At 45.6% G+C, this 18,773-nt stretch overlaps 1 protein-coding gene across 1 annotated transcript in view; it reads left to right on the top strand.

Moving 5' to 3' along the window:
- Window positions 1–7,252: 7,252 nt before the first annotated feature.
- The window catches only part of PLEKHM3 (pleckstrin homology domain containing M3), a gene marked incomplete at its 3' end in the record, with an annotated part of 76,977 nt that continues 65,456 nt past the window's right edge, over window positions 7,253–18,773 (top strand). Inside the window, exon 1 of the mRNA XM_082001323.1 lies at window positions 7,253–7,871. Coding sequence (XP_081857449.1) covers window positions 7,268–7,871 — 604 coding nt within the window. The 5' untranslated portion in view covers window positions 7,253–7,267. The remainder of the gene's footprint in view (window positions 7,872–18,773) is intronic.

The following is an 18,773-nucleotide window of genomic DNA, read 5'->3' as shown; positions in this document are numbered from 1 at the left end:
CAGCAGTCAGTCTCCGGAAAAAGAAAATCTTTCTGTGGTCTGTCTTCCTCCACTGCTGGGTCCTCCTCACGCTCTGGACCTGCTTTGTTCTGGTGCAGCAGCTTGTTGTGCACTTTTCAGCTTAGAGTTTCTTGTGTTTTAATTACTGTTTCCAAAGTGCAGTTAAAATGAAAGATAATGTATACTATAAGCACTATTTATTATTCATTACTGTGTGCTCATCACTGGATGAGCTGTTCTGTGGCTGTGATGTATTAGTTCCACATGCAGAGAGGATGCCTGGGGAGCTTCCTTGTTAAAGCCACTGGGTCAGATCAGCAGCTGGGGAAAATCTATGCTTCACAGAGCGAGACTCATGTATCCTCACTAAGGTCTGCTTCCCCTCACAGAATATGGCGTTCTTCTTCCTCCCTGGTTTCACCTCTTTCTTCATTTCATCTTTTCTCTGTTGTTTGTGTGTGTGTGTGTTTTGTTTTCTGTAGTGTAGAAGGGATCACTGCTGTCTTTTAGCTTGACTGTGATTAGGCACCAAGTTAATTGCAGCTGTTCCTGCTCTTTGCCTCTCTGTAACAGACAGCATGTGGGAGCTTTTCTTCACTGATAAGTGTTGGCAGCCGATATCATCCTTAAGGGCAATGAGACTATAGCAAACAGGTGGGTTTGCAACATAGAAATGGTTAAGCTCACATTTGCAATTATCCTCCTTAGTACCTGGCCCTATAGCCAAGCATTCCTGACCAGAAAGCCTCTTTCTCCATTTTTTGTGAGCTTTTCCTGAATATTGGCAGTGTTTTCTTGCAGGAATATCAGACAGAAGATATTTATGTGAGACACTTTAAAATTGGGATAATCTGAAAATTTTAAGCAATTAATTTCTCAGTTGTGTGTTGGGGAAGGAGACTTTTGAAGAGGGGCTTTAAAAATGTGGTCTAAAGACAATTATCCAGGCCATGTTGAACCAACTATTGACTGTCATATGGCAACCTCTTTGAAACTCTGATCCTCTGTTCCATATGTGTTTCTTGTAGTTTTATCTTCTTTGTGAGGCACTGTAAATTTCATCCAGGCATTTAAATAGCGAATCTAACAAGCTTGTGTGCTGTGTTGCTCACTCGGTCTACACAGCAGCAGGTCACCTGGGGCTTTGGAATCACTTGAGGAGAAGGCTCGCCTTGTGCTAAGGGAACAAAGTACAGCCAGGATACAAGGAAATGTGATAGTTTGCACAGGGACAGTGTCCCAGCTGATGCTTGCTACCTGCAGTTGTCCCTTACGAAATTCCTAGTTTATCAGTTGCCTCTCCAAATTGAGTATGAGAGGCAAGCAGGAGTGCAGCTTTCAATCGCTGCTCAGAGGACTGGCCACTGTATGCATGGGATTTGTAACCGCTAGGAGTCTGTGTTTTGAAGCAGGACTGCTCTTTGGTTACATATGGATGGCACACAGTACAGTGGATCTGACTGGGGTCGTTGTATGCTGAGGCTTCAGAAACAGCAGCTATGGTACTGTGCTTGCTGTGCAGCTAAGGGAGAGAGGGCTTCTGGCTGGGGGAGAGATGCCGTCATGCTTTGAAAGACCTTCTGGTCAGAACAAGATGGAGAATGTTTGCTGGGTAGGCCTTGCTATACTGTAAATAAATAAAGCATCTTCTGCCCTCTAGTTACAGCAGGGGGTTGCTGGAAGGAAGGCACTCTGCAATACCTTGCGTTGTGCTGCCACTGTCAGTTCTTCAACTTTTTCTGCACTGACATTCTGTGCATAGGCAATGGTGAAGACTTTGTGTGTGACAATCAGGCATCTGTGCATCCTCATTCTCTCTTCTACCTGTTCAGGTGTGCCCACCTGACAACTACAGCTCAGCTTCTTAACTAAGAGGTAGCACCTAAGTCTTCAGCTTCATAGCTTTTTTCAGGGATTCTGCACAGCGGAGCCTGGTTTTCAGGGACTGTCATTGACCGAAGTGCATCCCATTTAGATTCTGGGCAATACTTGGCTGATGTGATCCACAGAGCTAGTCAGAAATCCTTGTAGCAGCAAAACCTGTAGGCTGTGATTGTTCACGGTGCCATTGGAAGATATTCAGGTCACAGGCTGAGGTTGCTCAGACTGACAGGCAGGAAAGCTCATTAGGTACTAGCTGCTCCAGCCCCTGTGGATTGTATTCAAAGAGGTTGTACATCCATCTTTTCTTCAGATGACCTGTTGTTCAGACCAGGCTTGTCATAGCCCATAAACTGGACTGTAGTGGTCCAGGCCTGCAATATAACAAAGTAAAGGTCCCTGAGGCCGCTTGAATTTGCTCTGCTACCAAATGGTTACCCAACTGAAAAAATGTTTCTTTCTATTTTCCTTGTTGGCATTGGAGTTTCGGCCCACAGTTGCAATGCAGTGTGAGATAAGCAGAGCTGGTTCCCACAGCAGGTTCCAGGGTGCTGAGAAGGTGATAGGACAAGCTCTCCAGTGGCTGAGGTACCCCTGCTCTGTGTTTGCATACAGGTAACTTGTAAAACTTCTCTTGTGCTCTTGAGATAAAATTCTCAGAAACATCCAAATTTTTGCCAGGAGTTTGAGCCTAGAAAAAAGAGTCACTAGAAATCAATGTGACTTGGGGGACCTTTAACATTATTACCTGCCTTTTGCTATCTTTTGCTGGCTGAGAGCTCCTCTCATTTATGCATTTCCTCCTGAACACGTTGCTTGTGAATATCATTGATTGTTGCTTTCTAATTGTCTCCCCAAATACAAGAGAAAAGGGGAAGTCCCTATTTGTCTGTTGTGTATCACTCATTGTTTTATACATCTCTATTACTTTGTGTACTGAAGAGGAGGTCCTGTGAGCACCAAAACCAACAAGACTGCTTATCAAGTTGTGTCTTGCCTCCTATTCCTCCTTCCTGCTTTCCCCCTCTGCTTCCCAGTGTTTTCAGATCCACCTCACACTAACCACTTGTGCCATGGCTAATTTGGAGAGACCCATGTGGTGGCAGTGGCCTCCTAAAAAGAATAAGGGACTGAGTTTTGCCTTAGCAGGAGGGTGAGTTTGGGCCTCTTTCCTGTCCAGTGTTGAACAACAGTTCAAGAACTGCATCTTTAAGGACACTACTGCTTTGTCATATCTAATTGAAGTTACCTGTACAGCTCAAAAGAAAGTGAGAGAAGGATAATAACTGGCAGGTAGGCAGGATGGTGGCACAAACCAGGTTTCCTTAGGAAACCAAGCTGAATGGTGCTTATTTATATAAACTTTTTGTAAGGATTGGTGAGCTAAATGGATCTCTTCAGTCACTGGTTCCTAAACACGTGCTGGCTCTAGCTTTCTTTCCTGCCTGAGCGAGAATGAACAGTTCTGAACTTGATGTGTAAGCTGGGGGTACACAGCAAGTGCCTGTTGTGGTGGTGTGTATCACCTGCAAGATTGCTTTCTACTCTTGCCTTTTCTGTGATTTTTAATTTTTGCCATGCAATGCCTGGGTATTTTCCCTGGACCATGGAGATACAGAAAAGCACATCAGGAAGTTAAATAATCTCTTCCAGTGTACGTTCCTTGGCATTTGTCATCCATGATTTTTCTCTGCTGTCAGACTGTGCTCTCACCTATGTTAAGTCCTTGTGGCTTCACTAGGGGAAGTAATCTTGACTAAGCTGCACTTCTGTGTCTTATGTGGCATGACCAGTAATCCTTGCTGTTTACCTCAGCCATATGAGTAATGTGGCTACTATAAACTCATGATAGTAAACACTTTACTCATGTTGTAAGTGCGCTTTAATTATGACTGCTGCATGTTCATGGATGAAAGCTGTGTCTGCACTAGACAGAAAAAGCATGTTTTTCAGCTGCTGCAATCTCTGTGTCCAACAGTTTTTGCTAAGTACAATGCACCTTGTTCATTCACCTTTTTTTCAGTAAGACTAGTTCCCAGGGGCCTGTATGAGCTGTTAGGTTTCTGCTTCCCATAACAAATCCCTGCTTACAGTTGCCTGTAGCTTTGGCAGTCTTTAATACTTTGGACTGATGCTTCTCTCTTCCTCACCTATTCACTGCTTTAGGTTGAATGTCCTTGGAAAATTTCAGGTCTTTCCAAGAAACAATAAATAAGGCAATACACTTTATAGTAATTTAAAAGGAGTTCATCCCATCCTATTGTTTGCCTTCTTTTCATCTTCCCGTGAAGGAAGTGATTTCCACTGCTTTCCCTCCTGGAGGAGATTCTGATGGAGCTGTTTACTGCCATATCAAAGTTTGCTTTAATTTGGCACCAAATCCATGCAGAAGTCTGAATTAAATTTTTATTGAGTGCCACTGTCAGAAAATGCCAAATTGCATTCATGGAGGATATATGATTGCAGAATCCCAGAGTTAGTGGAAATTACTGGCGCAGCTCTTTCTTTGATCTAAGAAGGTTCTTGGCGGTGTAGGTAGGGATGAGGGGGACAAACAGACTAGTTTGGAATGTATGAGTGCTGCAGTTTGTGAACTGTGTGATGCAGGGGCATGTCATCTTCTCATGACCTTGTGATTCAGCATCTTACTGGATATGAGGTCAGTTTATAGTTTGACATCACCGCACTTGGCTGCATGACACTATAGCTCCAGTCTCACAGGATACAGAGAAACGTGCAGCCACATGAAGGCTCCAGCATTTAAAAATGAACCTGTTAAATTTAGGTGTCAATTTTTTCCCTTTGCTTTCCACTTTTCCTAATGATTTAAAATAAAGAACAGAGCAACATTGCATCTGCTACCACTGAAATGCTTCAGTGGCATGTCACAAGCCCTTCTGGAGTGATGGCTGCTCCAGTCCCTTGAGTGAGAGCAAGGCTGTAGTCTCTGCCAACCCTTGTGAATCAGCATCTTTGAATGGGCTAAACTGTAGCTTTCACTGTTGGTATATGATTATATTAGTGCTGGTTTTGTTCAAGTGTTGCAGTTTTGCAATTTCAAAATACTGTTCTTGCTTTAAAGACATGCCATAAGAGGATGTGGAATAAGTGGACAGGTTGCACCACATCATGTCCCTTAACCTGTTCCTGGAGCTCCCATGCTCTAAAGGTACCAGGGAGCAGAACGCTCTCCCAGGGTTGCTGGCATGAGTGAGCTTCAGGAGTGAACTCCATGCTGCATTAAGCTGACAATGCAGATGTGTCCAGGATGACTTTATTTCCCAGTGCCAACAACTGGCACAGTTGCACAGCTTTGCAAGGAGTCTGTTTCCATATTGTTCTGATTTGAAACCACTCCAGATCTGTTTTGTTCAGCCTGCTGGCTGTGGTTTTGGCTCTACCTTCAGTGTCTTACTCTACGTTTCCTTGTTGAAGCTGATCCTAGCCCTGGTTCACTGTAAGGCTAGTGAAGTGAGTGAATCCTTGCAAAGAGGTAAGGGGAGAAAGGCTTGATGTTTCCAGAGTTACATATGTGATTATTTATTGCTTTTCAAAGTTACTTACTTGAGGTGTGTTTGCGGAGATCATGGTCTGAACTGCTGATCTGTTAGGAGGGAAGGTGAGTTGCTGCTTTCGAAAACAACTGTGTCATGGCTGGCGACAACTGAAGCAGGGATGTGAGGAAGCCAGCGGGTGTTTTTGGAAAGAGTTGGTTTGTGCTACAGGATTCTGTGCCCCCTTGCTGGGGGGCTGCTGGCCTCCTTCCTCCCTCCGGCTTGCTATAGGAAAGGGTGCCTATTTAAACAACTTAGGCAAATAAACTGTTCTGGATTTAAAAAAAACCCCTTAAATAGAAGTATTATCTGTGTTTGATGCTGTTTAATAGGTGTTTTGTCCTGCTAAGTGTAAATCTTCATGGGTCCTGGTAGCACTTCAGGAACATTCACAAGCAGATGAGCTGCTAATTATCAGCCTGCCCAGGTTAATTGTCTCTGTTAAGAGTGTATTAAACTAGGTAGAGCTCTGAGCTAGTGCAGCTTTGCTGCCTCTGTGACTTGAGCTGATGTGGTCAAAACTGGGGTGTAGATCTCTGACTTTGGGCTGTTCTGCAAGCCCGAAGCGAGAGATCTGTTGTCCCACTAGCACAAATGCCCAGTCTCTAGATCTCACGAACTTGCGCGCGTTTGACTGATTTCCCCAATTTAAACATACCTACTGTGCACTTTTGTTGAGCATGGCACCACTGTGGATGGAACTTCAAGAGGGAGAGGTTAGAAGGCAGCAGGTCAGCTATGAGACACCCGCTTATTGCACCACAGGGAATAGAAACCCCGCTTCCTTCCTCCTCCCTGGCGCGAGCTCTGGTGGGTCAGTACAGCTTTTCAATAGTTCTAGCCTTAAAGCTCTTCGCTATTCTTAACGTTTTGCCCAGTGAGTCAACAGCTTGGAAGCAAAGATGGGCAGATTTGTGACGGTGAAGGATATGATATATATATATGGTAGAATGCATTCTCTTTCTGGGGCTTAGGTTGCCACATGGTTTCGCTTAGGTTCCCAGTGATACTCTAGAGAGAAACTCTACTATGTACAGTGCTCAGCAGCAGCCTAATAGCATTGATTTACAAGACAAATATCATAGTTCTGTCTATGCAGACAAGTAGGCAAAGTAGCTGCTGTGAAGTTCATGTTGGTCTCCTAAAGTTCAGAATGCAAGCAATCTGGGAGAAAAAGGCAAACTGTGTGAGGCTATTTTACTAACCCTTCATTTCTCAACTTTTTCTTACAGCCCCGTGGGAACCTCTATTAAGCATTCCCTAGGTGGCTGCATTTGTGATGTTAGTCAGTACCACATCTCAGTGCAGCTTGCCAAAGCTTGGTTAATAACTGGCATCACTTTGGTTCCCCTTTATCTGGTGCCTCATCCTGCTCTCTACAGGTTCCAGTTCAAGAAATGATAATACACAGAGTTCACATACAGTGAACAACAGAAACCCCAAACAGTTTCTTCATACACAATGATTTGATGTAAAATGAAGGAGAAGGTAAAATCAAGGGGACTGTGAAAGGAGTGATGTGATTAAAAGTATTTATCTGGGAAAAGGCCCTTACTGATGTGATGTTTTATTTTGCTTTACAGGTACTCTCCATCACTATGAGCTTATTTCATAGAGGGACTGTATCCACTTGGTCTGTGGACGTTAAGTCTCCCATCTGAAGACGGGTTGATTTGGTTCCTTTCTACCACTGAGGATTGTGGTTGTGTTTGCCCCACAACCTCCAAGTTAATGTATGCCAAGGACAGATGCGAAGCAGCTCTTTCTCTGCATTTTGACGTGGTATCTTCTTAACGCATCGCAACGCCTCGGGCCCACTGGCAGCACAGGATATGGAGGCTCTTGAAGTTGATGACATTAGCCCTGCCTTGGAAGTGACTGAAGACTTCTTCAATAGTTTTGATACTAAGCTTGAAAAGATTGTGCAGCCCTCTGAGGTGTACGGTGTACAGGAGGTCCCTGAACTAGTTGGACATGAGGTATTTGATCAGATAACAGAGAGCAGGAATCTGAGGAATGTTGCCTCCTTAGCCAAAAGTAGCCTCATCTGGGATCACTGCAAAAATGGCCTCCTGGAAACCAAAGCTCAGACAGCATTCCCTGCCAAAGACCAGCGCGTGGTGCAGAGAGGAACAGCTGCTGACAACCTTGCTTGGGCAGGGGAAGGGAAGACTGCAGGTTTTAACATCTTCAATATCTGCCAGCGGAGGAGAGACAGGCCTCACTCGGTGAATGACATTCTGGTACAGAATGAGGAAGCCTCCACCTTCAAGCCAGGGCACAACAGGTCACGCTCCGATATCACCCATGTAAACTGGGGACTAGTCTTCACGGGCACCTCCCTGCAGCAGCCACCTGTGCCTGGTCAGGACAATAACTGCACTCTGCTCTCTTACCTGGCCTTAAGCAGGGGAGAGGACATCCAAGGCAACACAGGTTTGTGCTAGTGCTTTATTGTTTTTGTTGACATGAGGACTTTCCTAATTGTTTTTAATATTTATTTTAAAAGAGGAGCTGCATGTTTAAAAAAACTCAAACAAACAAAACCCCCAGAAACCAGCTGTGAGGTAGCTCTGAAGAGCACAGAAATCAGCATGGCTCCGTTGTCTTTGGTATAGGTCTATCTGTTTGCCTGCCTCAGGATCAGTTTTTAAACCAATCTTGACCTTTCATGTTTTGAAAAACTCAGTGTGTTTTCCTTTTTGCTTCTATTTTGTTCAGTTTCACTCAGGAAAAAAGAATTCATTTGTTATGTATTTCTGATTATTTCCTTATCTGATTTTCCCAAACTAAAAAAAGTTTGGAATGCTGGAACTATTGGGAGAATGGTAAATCCAAACAAAGGCAGTTTTCATAAAAGTTAGAGTGGTCATTAAAGAGAGGACTTACAAAGCTTTACTGTGAGGCCTGAGATCTCTGCTGTGTTTCTTTAAGAAATGCTGGCTATTCAGTCCATAAACAATTAACAAAAACTCAAGCATGCAATTTGTGCTTGTCAATATTAAGGCATCTCTGCCAGCTTTGTATGGGGTACAGGAAGTCTTGTTATCAGGTTGAGGCAGGCGTCTTCAGTGAGCCGTATGAAGCGATGTTTCAGCAAGTGATACTTTTTCCTTTTCCCTTCTCAAGCACAGCACTGGAAGAGGTTGTGCTCAGGGCTTCAGAAACACTGACCCAGTGTCTCCATCTCCATGATTTATTTTGTAGATGCCAGAAGTGGACGGAGCACTTACAGAACAGAAAAGCAGCTAGCGCCACAAAGATTTTATAATCTAAATAAAGGCAAAACTTAACAAAGGAATTTAAAAATCAAAGGATTGTGAAAGCATGAGTGTGTACTTATGGTGGAATGACTCTAGTTATGAATAGGTAGCCTGCTGAGGGTTAAAACAAGCCTTTTGGATTAGGTTTTCCAGATAAGTCAGCTATTCTGGAGCATGAAAAGCAGGTCCCTAAGTGTTTGTGTTTGTGCATGTGTGCATATGTAAATATAAATATGTATAATATGTAGATATATATGGATGCATATATACATACACAAACCTGTAGGTTATTGTTTTATATTGTGACATAGTTGCTGTATCCCAAAGAAGGGTGCTCTTAATTGACAAAGGCAAGTATACCTGCTGTTGTTTTTGTTTAGGGAGATCTATTGCTTCTCATAGAGTGGGGTCTCTGGTCTGTGTCCTTCCCTTGGAAGGGATGCAGAGCAGGAATGCACCCGGAAGCCTGGAGACAGAGCTCTCAGTTTTTGTCATTTGTATCCTGAGCATCTCATGGGTTTAACTTAACATGTTACACCTTTATATGCCCACAGAAACAGCACAAAAATCTAGCCATTAAAGGTCAATACATGTCCCTGATAGTGTTTTAAGCTTAATCTTTTTGGCCCAATTTCCCCATGCAGCTTGCAGAAAAAGAAAGGGGTTCTGTTATGCTATTTATAATAAGAAATACCTAAGCCACTCTGTATTTAAAGACCTGTTCATGTACTTATTCAGTGAGAGTCATTTCAAACTGTCACTGGATCCCCAACCTGCAAGAAGCAAGTCACCAATCCAGCTGGTGCTGAGCAGCAGAGTCCAAGACCAAATCGGTCTCCCTTCTGTCAGTCCAGGGCTCAGGAAACTGCAAGAGTGCTTTGGGGTGCACCCTAATCCATTGTACCTCTGTCTGGGGTGAAGAAAATTACATTCCCCTCTTCCTTACACACAGATGTGAGACAGTGTGATGCAACTGTTCATTAAAGGAATCAAAATGAAAAATGAAAACAGCAATATAGGTTTTTCTTCCCCTTCTGGCAAACAAAGATGTTTTATTAGGAACTGCAGCACTGGGACACCACTGCTTCTGAAGTCAGGGACTGCATCCTGCAGTCTCTGCCCCCTCCTGAGTGAGAGTCTCTGTGCTTTCAGAAGCTGGGCTGTCTGCAGTGTTGTCCACCTTCGACCCTGGCTCCCACTTCAGCTCTTCCAGTCCATTTTGCTTAGAGATGACAGACCTCAGGGAGATGCACCAACCCTCTGTAAGCTCTAAAAAGGCCTTGCTGTATCCAGAGTCAAGTCCGTAGCAGGATTGGGCCCCCCACTACAAGAAGGATGTTGAGGTACTGGAGCGTGTCCAGAGAAGGGCAACGAAGCTGGTGAGGGGTCTGGAGCACAAGTCTTATGAGGAGCGGCTGAGGGAACTGGGATTGTTTAGTCTGGAGAAGAGGAGGCTGAAGGGAGACCTTATCGCTCTCTACAACTACCTGAAAGGTGGTTGTGGTGACGAGGGTGTTGGTCTCTTCTCCGAAGTAACTAGTGATAGGACAAGAGGAAATGGCCTCAAGTTGCGCCAGGGGAGGTTTAGATTGGATATTAGGAAAAATTTCTTCACTGAGAGGGTGGTCAGGCATTGGAACAGGCTGCCCAGGGAGGTGGTGGAGTCGCCATCCCTGGAAGTGTTCAAAAAACGTGTGGATGTGGCGCTTCAGGACATGGTTTAGGGGACATGGTGGTGCTGGATTAATGGTTGGACTTGATGATCTTGAAGGTCCCTTCCAACCTAGTGATTCTGTGATTTCAAACCAGTGTCTAGAACAGGTTGATAGAAAACCTTCCATGATATAACCATGAGAGGAGGGGAAAAGACAAGAAACGTGCTCTGTGTACAGACGGATCTGACTGTGGGATTCCTTAAGCTTGGTTGTGTCCAGGATTCAGTCACCCCATCGCAGCGTGCGCCCAAGGTGTGCCGCTTTGGTAGTAGCATGAGTTCAGTTATACTCTTCTGAGCCTACAGCAGGCTCTTATACCATTTAAATGCGGTTAATCCAATGAAGTTTTTCTCCATACAGAAAAAGTGAACAAACTGTGTTAGAATGTGATATACTCTTTATTGTTATGATTTCATGTTAAATGGTTTGTAGTTGCAAGTTATAACTGTGAAGAACTCACATCTGTAAAGTAGTTTTGTGAAGTATAGCAATATTAGTGCTCTTGGGAAGAACAGAAACTGACAGATTTCCATGAAGAATACTCTTGTTTTTATATTGTCTGCAATAGTGCCAGGTATCTTACAGCCCATCTATTCCACAATTTCTCTGTGGTACCAGGAACAAGTCCCATTGCTGTGCTCAGTGCTGCCAGAAGCGTAGGTCTCTTCTAAATGGCTTTTTACAGAAGAGACTCGGTATGGGCAAGTTCTGGGATCTTGGAGGAGAACTGAGCAAGGGAAGGAAATGGATTAGTAAGAGTGGCTGAAGAACCTCTCCCAGTACTCACCTGTAGCCCAGCAGCAGTCAGTACCTCTAAGGTGCTCAGCCCATACTTCTTTTATTGCTTTTTGCAAAAGTGCAAGGCATTTGTCAGCACTTGCTGTGTGCCCTCCAAGAGCCTTTCTTCATGGGATGTTTGAAGGCAGGGTACCTTCTTTGAGGAAGGAGAACTTCTGTGCTCTGAAAATGCACTCTTTTAACCTGTTCTGTTCAGCTGCTGTGCAGGTTTTAGAAGATAGCCATGGTATTTCTTCCCGCTGTGTTTACAAGACAGCTTGCCATAGAGTTTGCTGCTACTGTGAGCTGAGCTGAAAAGAGAAAATCAAAAGCAAGAAAGTAGGTGTTGCAGATATGTGTATCTGGGACTTGTAATTATTCTCCACAGAAGACCAAAATATGTATTTTAAGGTTGACTAAAAGCTGCTGCAGTGATTGAAGGGGTCATAGTGTCCATAGCCTGTGGAGACATCCCCTTCTAGGGCTTTAATACAGATTAAATGAACGCATATGAGATACTGAGAGCAACTTCAGCCACTCCTGTCAGTCCTCATTGCAGTAAAGGACTTACCTCTGGAGCCTGCAGAGGTCTCCCAGTCCTCCGAGGCTGGCTGAGTTGCAGCGTAGATTAACCCTTCTCCCCCCTTCTCCCCCCTTCTCCCCCCTTCTCCCCCCTTCTCCCCCCTTCTCCCCCCTTCTCCCCCCTTCTCCCCCCTTCTCCCCCCTTCTCCCCCCTTCTCCCCCCTTCTCCCCCCTTCTCCTCCCTTCTCCTCCCTTCTCCTCCCTTCTCCTCCCTTCTCCTCCCTTCTCCTCCCTTCTCCTCCCTTCTCCTCCCTTCTCCTCCCTTCTCCTCCCTTCTCCTCCCTTCTCCTCCCTTCTCCTCCCTTCTCCTCCCTTCTCCTCCCTTCTCCTCCCTTCTCCTCCCTTCTCCTCCCTTCTCCTCCCTTCTCCTCCCTTCTCCTCCCTTCTCCTCCCTTCTCCTCCCTTCTCCTCCCTTCTCCTCCCTTCTCCTCCCTTCTCCTCCCTTCTCCTCCCTTCTCCTCCCTTCTCCTCCCTTCTCCTCCCTTCTCCTCCCTTCTCCTCCCTTCTCCTCCCTTCTCCTCCCTTCTCCTCCCTTCTCCTCCCTTCTCCTCCCTTCTCCTCCCTTCTCCTCCCTTCTCCTCCCTTCTCCTCCCTTCTCCTCCCTTCTCCTCCCTTCTCCTCCCTTCTCCTCCCTTCTCCTCCCTTCTCCTCCCTTCTCCTCCCTTCTCCTCCCTTCTCCTCCCTTCTCCTCCCTTCTCCTCCCTTCTCCTCCCTTCTCCTCCCTTCTCCTCCCTTCTCCTCCCTTCTCCTCCCTTCTCCTCCCTTCTCCTCCCTTCTCCTCCCTTCTCCTCCCTTCTCCTCCCTTCTCCTCCCTTCTCCTCCCTTCTCCTCCCTTCTCCTCCCTTCTCCTCCCTTCTCCTCCCTTCTCCTCCCTTCTCCTCCCTTCTCCTCCCTTCTCCTCCCTTCTCCTCCCTTCTCCTCCCTTCTCCTCCCTTCTCCTCCCTTCTCCTCCCTTCTCCTCCCTTCTCCTCCCTTCTCCTCCCTTCTCCTCCCTTCTCCTCCCTTCTCCTCCCTTCTCCTCCCTTCTCCTCCCTTCTCCTCCCTTCTCCTCCCTTCTCCTCCCTTCTCCTCCCTTCTCCTCCCTTCTCCTCCCTTCTCCTCCCTTCTCCTCCCTTCTCCTCCCTTCTCCTCCCTTCTCCTCCCTTCTCCTCCCTTCTCCCTTCCCTTTGTAGTATATTTATTACTATGAGCTTATCTGTTCCTGCTGCTTGCTTTTTTGTAATACAAATAAAATGAAACTGGGTCCTTTCCATGTGCTGTGAAAGGAAAAGAAGCTGTGCCTTTTGGACCAGTATCTCCTTAGGCCTGCTGGCAAACCAGCTAGTGTGCTAGAAATGAACAGTTTGTGCTACGGAGCAGTCAAGTGGTAAGTGGAGCTGGGGAAGATGAAGTTGTAAGCAAATTCAAGGCAGGCTTTTGTATTTCTGGGCATGTGGCCTGACAAACAAAGGGAGAATGCTGCTTCTGTAGTATCCAGTGAAAGCTTACTTAGATCACAATGTGTGAGCAGTTATCTTTGATAGTCATATGGATGTTTTTATTCAAACACAGCCACTCCCGACAGTGTGGATGCTATAGTACTTTTCCCAGGTAGCTGTTTTGTTTGCCTGCCATGCCTGTGAGCTTGGGGTGCCATGTGCCCCTCTCCAGCAAGCAGCTATGGGGGTACTCAGCCAGCCCCACTGATTTTTGGCAGTATGCTCTGTCAGGAAGCTGAGCCTACGGGGTCTTTGCAGCACTCTGGCATGGAAAAACAGACATATCAGAGAAAGGTGGCTGACTTAAAACTGGCCAACAGGCCCAAATTCTACTGTGTCTGATTAAGGCCAGGATTTCACCTCGTTCTTTTGACTGACTGATTTAAAAAAATACCTCCCCCCCTTTCCCCAGGCCCCTTCACATTTTTAATCTGACTGGGAGCTTAGCCATCATTTGGGACACTTTGAAGGTATGATCTTGTACTCGGAGTTTGTGCAGGGGATGTTTCCAGAAAGGCTTGAGCCCCTCTTCATATAGCTCTTGTACACATTATATACTTTTCTAGTGTGTTTTTGTAGAGATAAGACATCTAAACATATTCATGAGCAACACACCACCGATACACAGGTGATCCTTGGGTTCTGAGGAGTCATTTTACAGTGCTGCTTTCTCTTATTCTGGCAACCATACAGACTTTATGTCAGGGTGTTTTCTTTGTTTGCCAGATATCCTCACCTTTGGCAGCAGTAGTGGTGCCTGGTACTAGCTCTGTACCTGTGATGTTGGCTCATGCAGCATCTGGTGGTACATACCAGTGTGCTGAGCAGGTTTGTGGTGATGGGTCACAGAACAGCAGACAGCAGTGCCGTCAGTTGCTGCTGTTGTCATCCTGCTCAGGGAGGAGCTGCAGACAGCAAGCTGGAAAGGGGAGGTGTGGCAGGTACGGGAGCTGCTGCAGCGGTGGAGGTGTCCAGAGATCCTGAGAGGGGTGAAATATTGAAGGTGTGACATGCAGCCTTCATGCTTCCCCTCCATTGAAGGCCAGGTAAAGCCTAGCTCCTGATCCATCTACCAGGGAGGTTTCTGAAGCCTAATTGCCATTTGTGACTTTGCAAAACATCCCTGTAGCACTGTCTTTTGTCTGCGGTATGTAAAAGCTACACAGCCAGGGCAGACCAGTAGACAATTATGCTCTGGGATGGCTGAACATTATAGGTTTGTGGTGCTGTGCAGAAGATAATGCTGCTGCCATCTGAGAGGCAGATGTGTGGAAACAAGACTTCTGTACCTTCCCCTCTGGAGAGCAGGAAGCCTCAAACCACTTGGAAATAATTCCACAGGTATCAAGCCAGTTGGAGAACTGATGGCCCCACTGTGGCCAATTTATTTTCAGCATTAAAAGATAGTCAAGAGAAAGGTGTCTGTACCACAGAGATTTGGGGCCTTTCAAGATTTGAGGACGCAAAAGTGTTATTTAAAACAGAATGCAAGTTGGATGCCCTCCACTGTGGGGGTCCATAAGTGCCAGGGACTGTTTGTGCCTCTAGCAAGAGATAGCCCCTTCTCCCAGGAGATTACAGTTTAAATACACCACACAGAATAGGGAGGGTGAGTAGGGACAAAGAGATGTGAGACGCTTTGCCCAAGATCAAGTGGGTGTATAATTTGGATCACCTGCCTCCAACACATCTGCTGGATGATACTTCCCCACTGACCCCGCTGGCTACTTCAGGGAGTGCAGCACTTGTTCCCTGCAGGCTCACTCCTGATTGCTCCCTGGGTTTGGACACCCTCCGAGCTGGAAGGGCCACGGGGGGCTGGCAGAGAGCAGCAGCGGAGGCAGCTAGGCTGGGCAGCTGTCTGAGTGGAGGGAAATGTGACCTACTCCACTCCCTTGCCTGGGAAGCTGTGGGAGGGTGCAGAGTGATGGAGAGGGGAGTGCGGTGGGGGGTGATGGGAGGGGCTCACATATAGTGGATAAATTCACAGTGCAGGAGGATTACAGTAAACAGCACTGATGAGTTTGGTTGTGAAGCTGTTCAGGTTGGGAGGGTTATTCTTTATGGAGATTTTTGCTCTGGAGTTACGACACTCCATAAAGCTAATGAACAGAGTTTTCATCTCCTGGGGCAGTGCTGATTGCTTCCAGTGATGTTGTGATGACTTTCATAACTGAATTTTCAGGTTAGTCACTATCATTCCCTTAGTGGTGTCAGCTAACTCTTCTAATATGAACTGACCCTGTTTTCATAGCTTTGACAGTCACTTTATACCCTTTCTTCCTTCTTTTTAAAGCTGAATTGAATTTATAAAAAAATCAGCAAATCCATCTTCGTTTGATATTCTCACTTCTTTTGCAAGTGTTGCTGTTTTATGCATCTCCTAGTTGGTAGTAGGTAACCATCTCTTTCACGTCATTATACTTCTGTCTGCCAGAGTTGAGTCCTGTTCTGGGTTGGTCTTGCACTTTGACTGAATCCAGCCTCCTTCCCCACTGCCCCCTTGGCACAGGCACTATGTCAGTATGTGCAGGGTGCTGGTGGTCTGCTCGGCAAACACTATACAAGTGTTTGACTTGCTGCAGAGGAGCAAAAAGGATTGGATGGAGTGGCTGGGCAGCTGGGATCCTATGACTTCAGCAGAGTTTCTCATATGTTTCTCATACAGTGCCACACCCGAAGGGAAAGACATAGAGAACAATTTGTTCAGGTTCTTTATCCATCCATTTAGGTAGTTCACTCAGTGAGGAGCTTATTTTTGGTGAACACCTAAGCCAACCTCACTAGTAATGCATAAATCTAAAATTAAGACTTTGCAAATTCAACATTTTCAAAGCAGGTCTTGCTTTCATTAACCCTAAGGAAGATGAAAAATAGTGAATACCCTTCTGGTAGGGATAGGTGCTGTTTCTTTATATAAATTAATGCAAACTGCTACCTAGTTACAAGACCCATTGCTGTAGTGGTCCCTTGAAAAGAAGTGGCATTGGGAAAAGAAGCCAGATTTGGCTGCTGGAAAGTTGTGGCTAAATATGTATGCCATTATTGCAGGACCAAGTGGAGTTTTGCCTGAGATACACCTGCAGAGCCAGATGGGAAAAAAGGTGGGAAGAAAAGATTGTATTTGTAACTAGGAGGGAAGTGGTCATTGTAGATCTGAGGCACAGTTTGTCCCTGATCTAGCAAAGCCCACCAAGCAGGTGACTAGCCCAGCCCACTTTGAGAGCATTTTACGTCCCAAAGGCATCTGCTTAAATTCTGTGGGAATCAGAGAGGAGGACTATTGACAAAGACTCTGTAAATTACACCCCTCTCTTCCAAAGCATTAGAGAATCCAGAGACGAGTGCCACCTCAAGAGACAAACCCCTCAGAGACTAGGCGTCTCTGCTCCTGCTCTTTTCCAAATTACTTGTTATTACTGTCATCAGAAATGCTTCAGTGGTGAAAAACAGGGCAAGTTTTCCTGCCATACCAACAGGGACACAAGTACAGTCAGTTGTTCTGCAGCATATAGCTCCTGGACATGCTGAGACAACATTCTGCCTTGCTGGTTGCACCAGCTGCCCCCAAGTGTGGAGAGGGGTAGTTGTGTGCTCAGTGCAGCGTGCCTAGCTGGGACAAGTGGAAAGTTCCCAAAAAAGAGGAGAGACGCTGAGGAACATACTGCCTTGTCCTCAGCTTCTGAATCTCTTTTTATTTCCCTCTGCTTTCTTCCCCCTCTTCTCTTGAAATTATAACTCCAAATGGCTCAGGCATGGGCCATTTACTGTGATTATTTCCCTTTTTTTACTCTTCTTCAATTTACTCTCCCTGTCTCTGTATGGAGGAAAAGAGATGCAGTTTTTGTTTGGAAGGTGGATGGAGAGATGGTAGCATTTGCTCTCTGAGTGGAAAGGTATTATCTGGCACACTGCACCTTGAGGAGATGGAGGAGCAGAGGGTTGCAAGGTGTGTGTGTATGTGCAGCATATGGATTCAACCTGTCTCTGCCAGCATCTATTGCCCTGACCTAAACAATACAAGGCATTTGAATTTTAATCAAGTTGGCTGCTGGTTCTGTCCCCATTAGAGCGATAGCCAGTGGAGCCTATTCACGGGAGCTTGAAGGGAAGGAATGGGGCGAAGGAGGGAGCGGGGGGTGCCTCTGTGAAAGGCAGGGAGAGATAGCCTTTCTCTAACTCGACAAAAGACAAGCAGACCTGTGTGCTGATGCAGGAGGGGTGGCTGAGGGAAGGTTATGAGTTGTCTTATTATGGAGAAGCTTGAACTGTCATCTGTATTTGATGGAAGCAAGAGAGATTGCAGTTGGATCTGCAGAAGCGCTGCCTCCCTGATTGGATTAATAGAAAGGGAAGATGACTCTAGAATAGCTGCCCATTATCTGCACTACAAAGGGATTAGTGTGGGTTTCAGAGAAATTAATGGCTTTTGAGTTAGCACAGAAATACTAATGAATGTCAGGGCTAGAGATGTACAGTGAAGAAAATTGGTTCTCTTTTAGTGTGTGTGCGTGCACGTGTATCTGTCGTTTGGGCTATGAAAGTGTGCTTTTTCTCTACCATTTTGAGTTTTAGATTAGGCTTTGAGTTTTCACGTTTAGCTGAAATACTCTCAAGTAGTTTACTTGTCTGCAAGGTGTAGTTATATTGATTTCTTTTCCACCTTTTCAGACCTAGTGCAATTTTTTAATTGTTGTTATGATTTTACTCATATATGCAGAAAATCTTTGTAGGTGAAGTGTAGAGTGCTTTGACCATGGTGTTAAATGCAGGCTGCATTCTGAGTATGTGGGTGACGTGGGAAGCTGCTGGCAAGGCGAAACCTTTGTGTTAGTGTGGATGGGAGGTAGCATCCTTCCCCCATTTTTTTAACCCCCATGAGGTTTGCATGCTCACATTAAGTATATCAAACAGTATACTAAACAATTAATTTTAATGTATGTTCATTAGGTTTAACTGAAACTTGTCTACTTAATTCTTATAAATCCTTAAAGTTGGTCTTCACTGAAGAGCTAGCCAAAGCTTTTACACTATTGCCATCCTCCTCCTGCCTATACACGAAACTTTCACAACCAACTACAGCAATGCTGTCAGCCAAGGATGGGAGCATCTCCTTAGACTGTAGCTTACAGCCCAAGTTCTGCTTTCTCACCAGTTGGTATCAGAAGCCCCTTGGACAGTAACCTCAAATACTCATAGTCCGTGGCTCTCCTTGTGCCCCCAGGAGGACAGACAGTGGTGAGAGCAGCTTGGCCAGCAGTCCTGGCCATATCATTTGGGAAGCTCGATACAGATGGGGATGCAGTAACTTCTCTACAGGCTCATCTTTGTCTCTTTGTTTCCAAGCTTTGTCAAGCCCAGATGCATCTGTTCTCTTAGCTCTGCATTGAAGACATCCTAGGTATACTCTGAGGTGATCATGTCTAAAGCTTGTTAGAGCGTGACCTGTTAACATCTGTGGTAGCTGGTTAAGCTGAGGCGTTGAAAATATTTTGTGCCTCCAGCTATCTATCCTATCCCTCT

This window comes from Phaethon aethereus, assembly GCF_964289735.1.
Source record: "Phaethon aethereus genome assembly, chromosome: 6".
NCBI classification, from domain to species: Eukaryota; Metazoa; Chordata; class Aves; order Phaethontiformes; family Phaethontidae; genus Phaethon; species Phaethon aethereus.
This window is presented reverse-complemented; position numbering and strand designations above follow the sequence as displayed.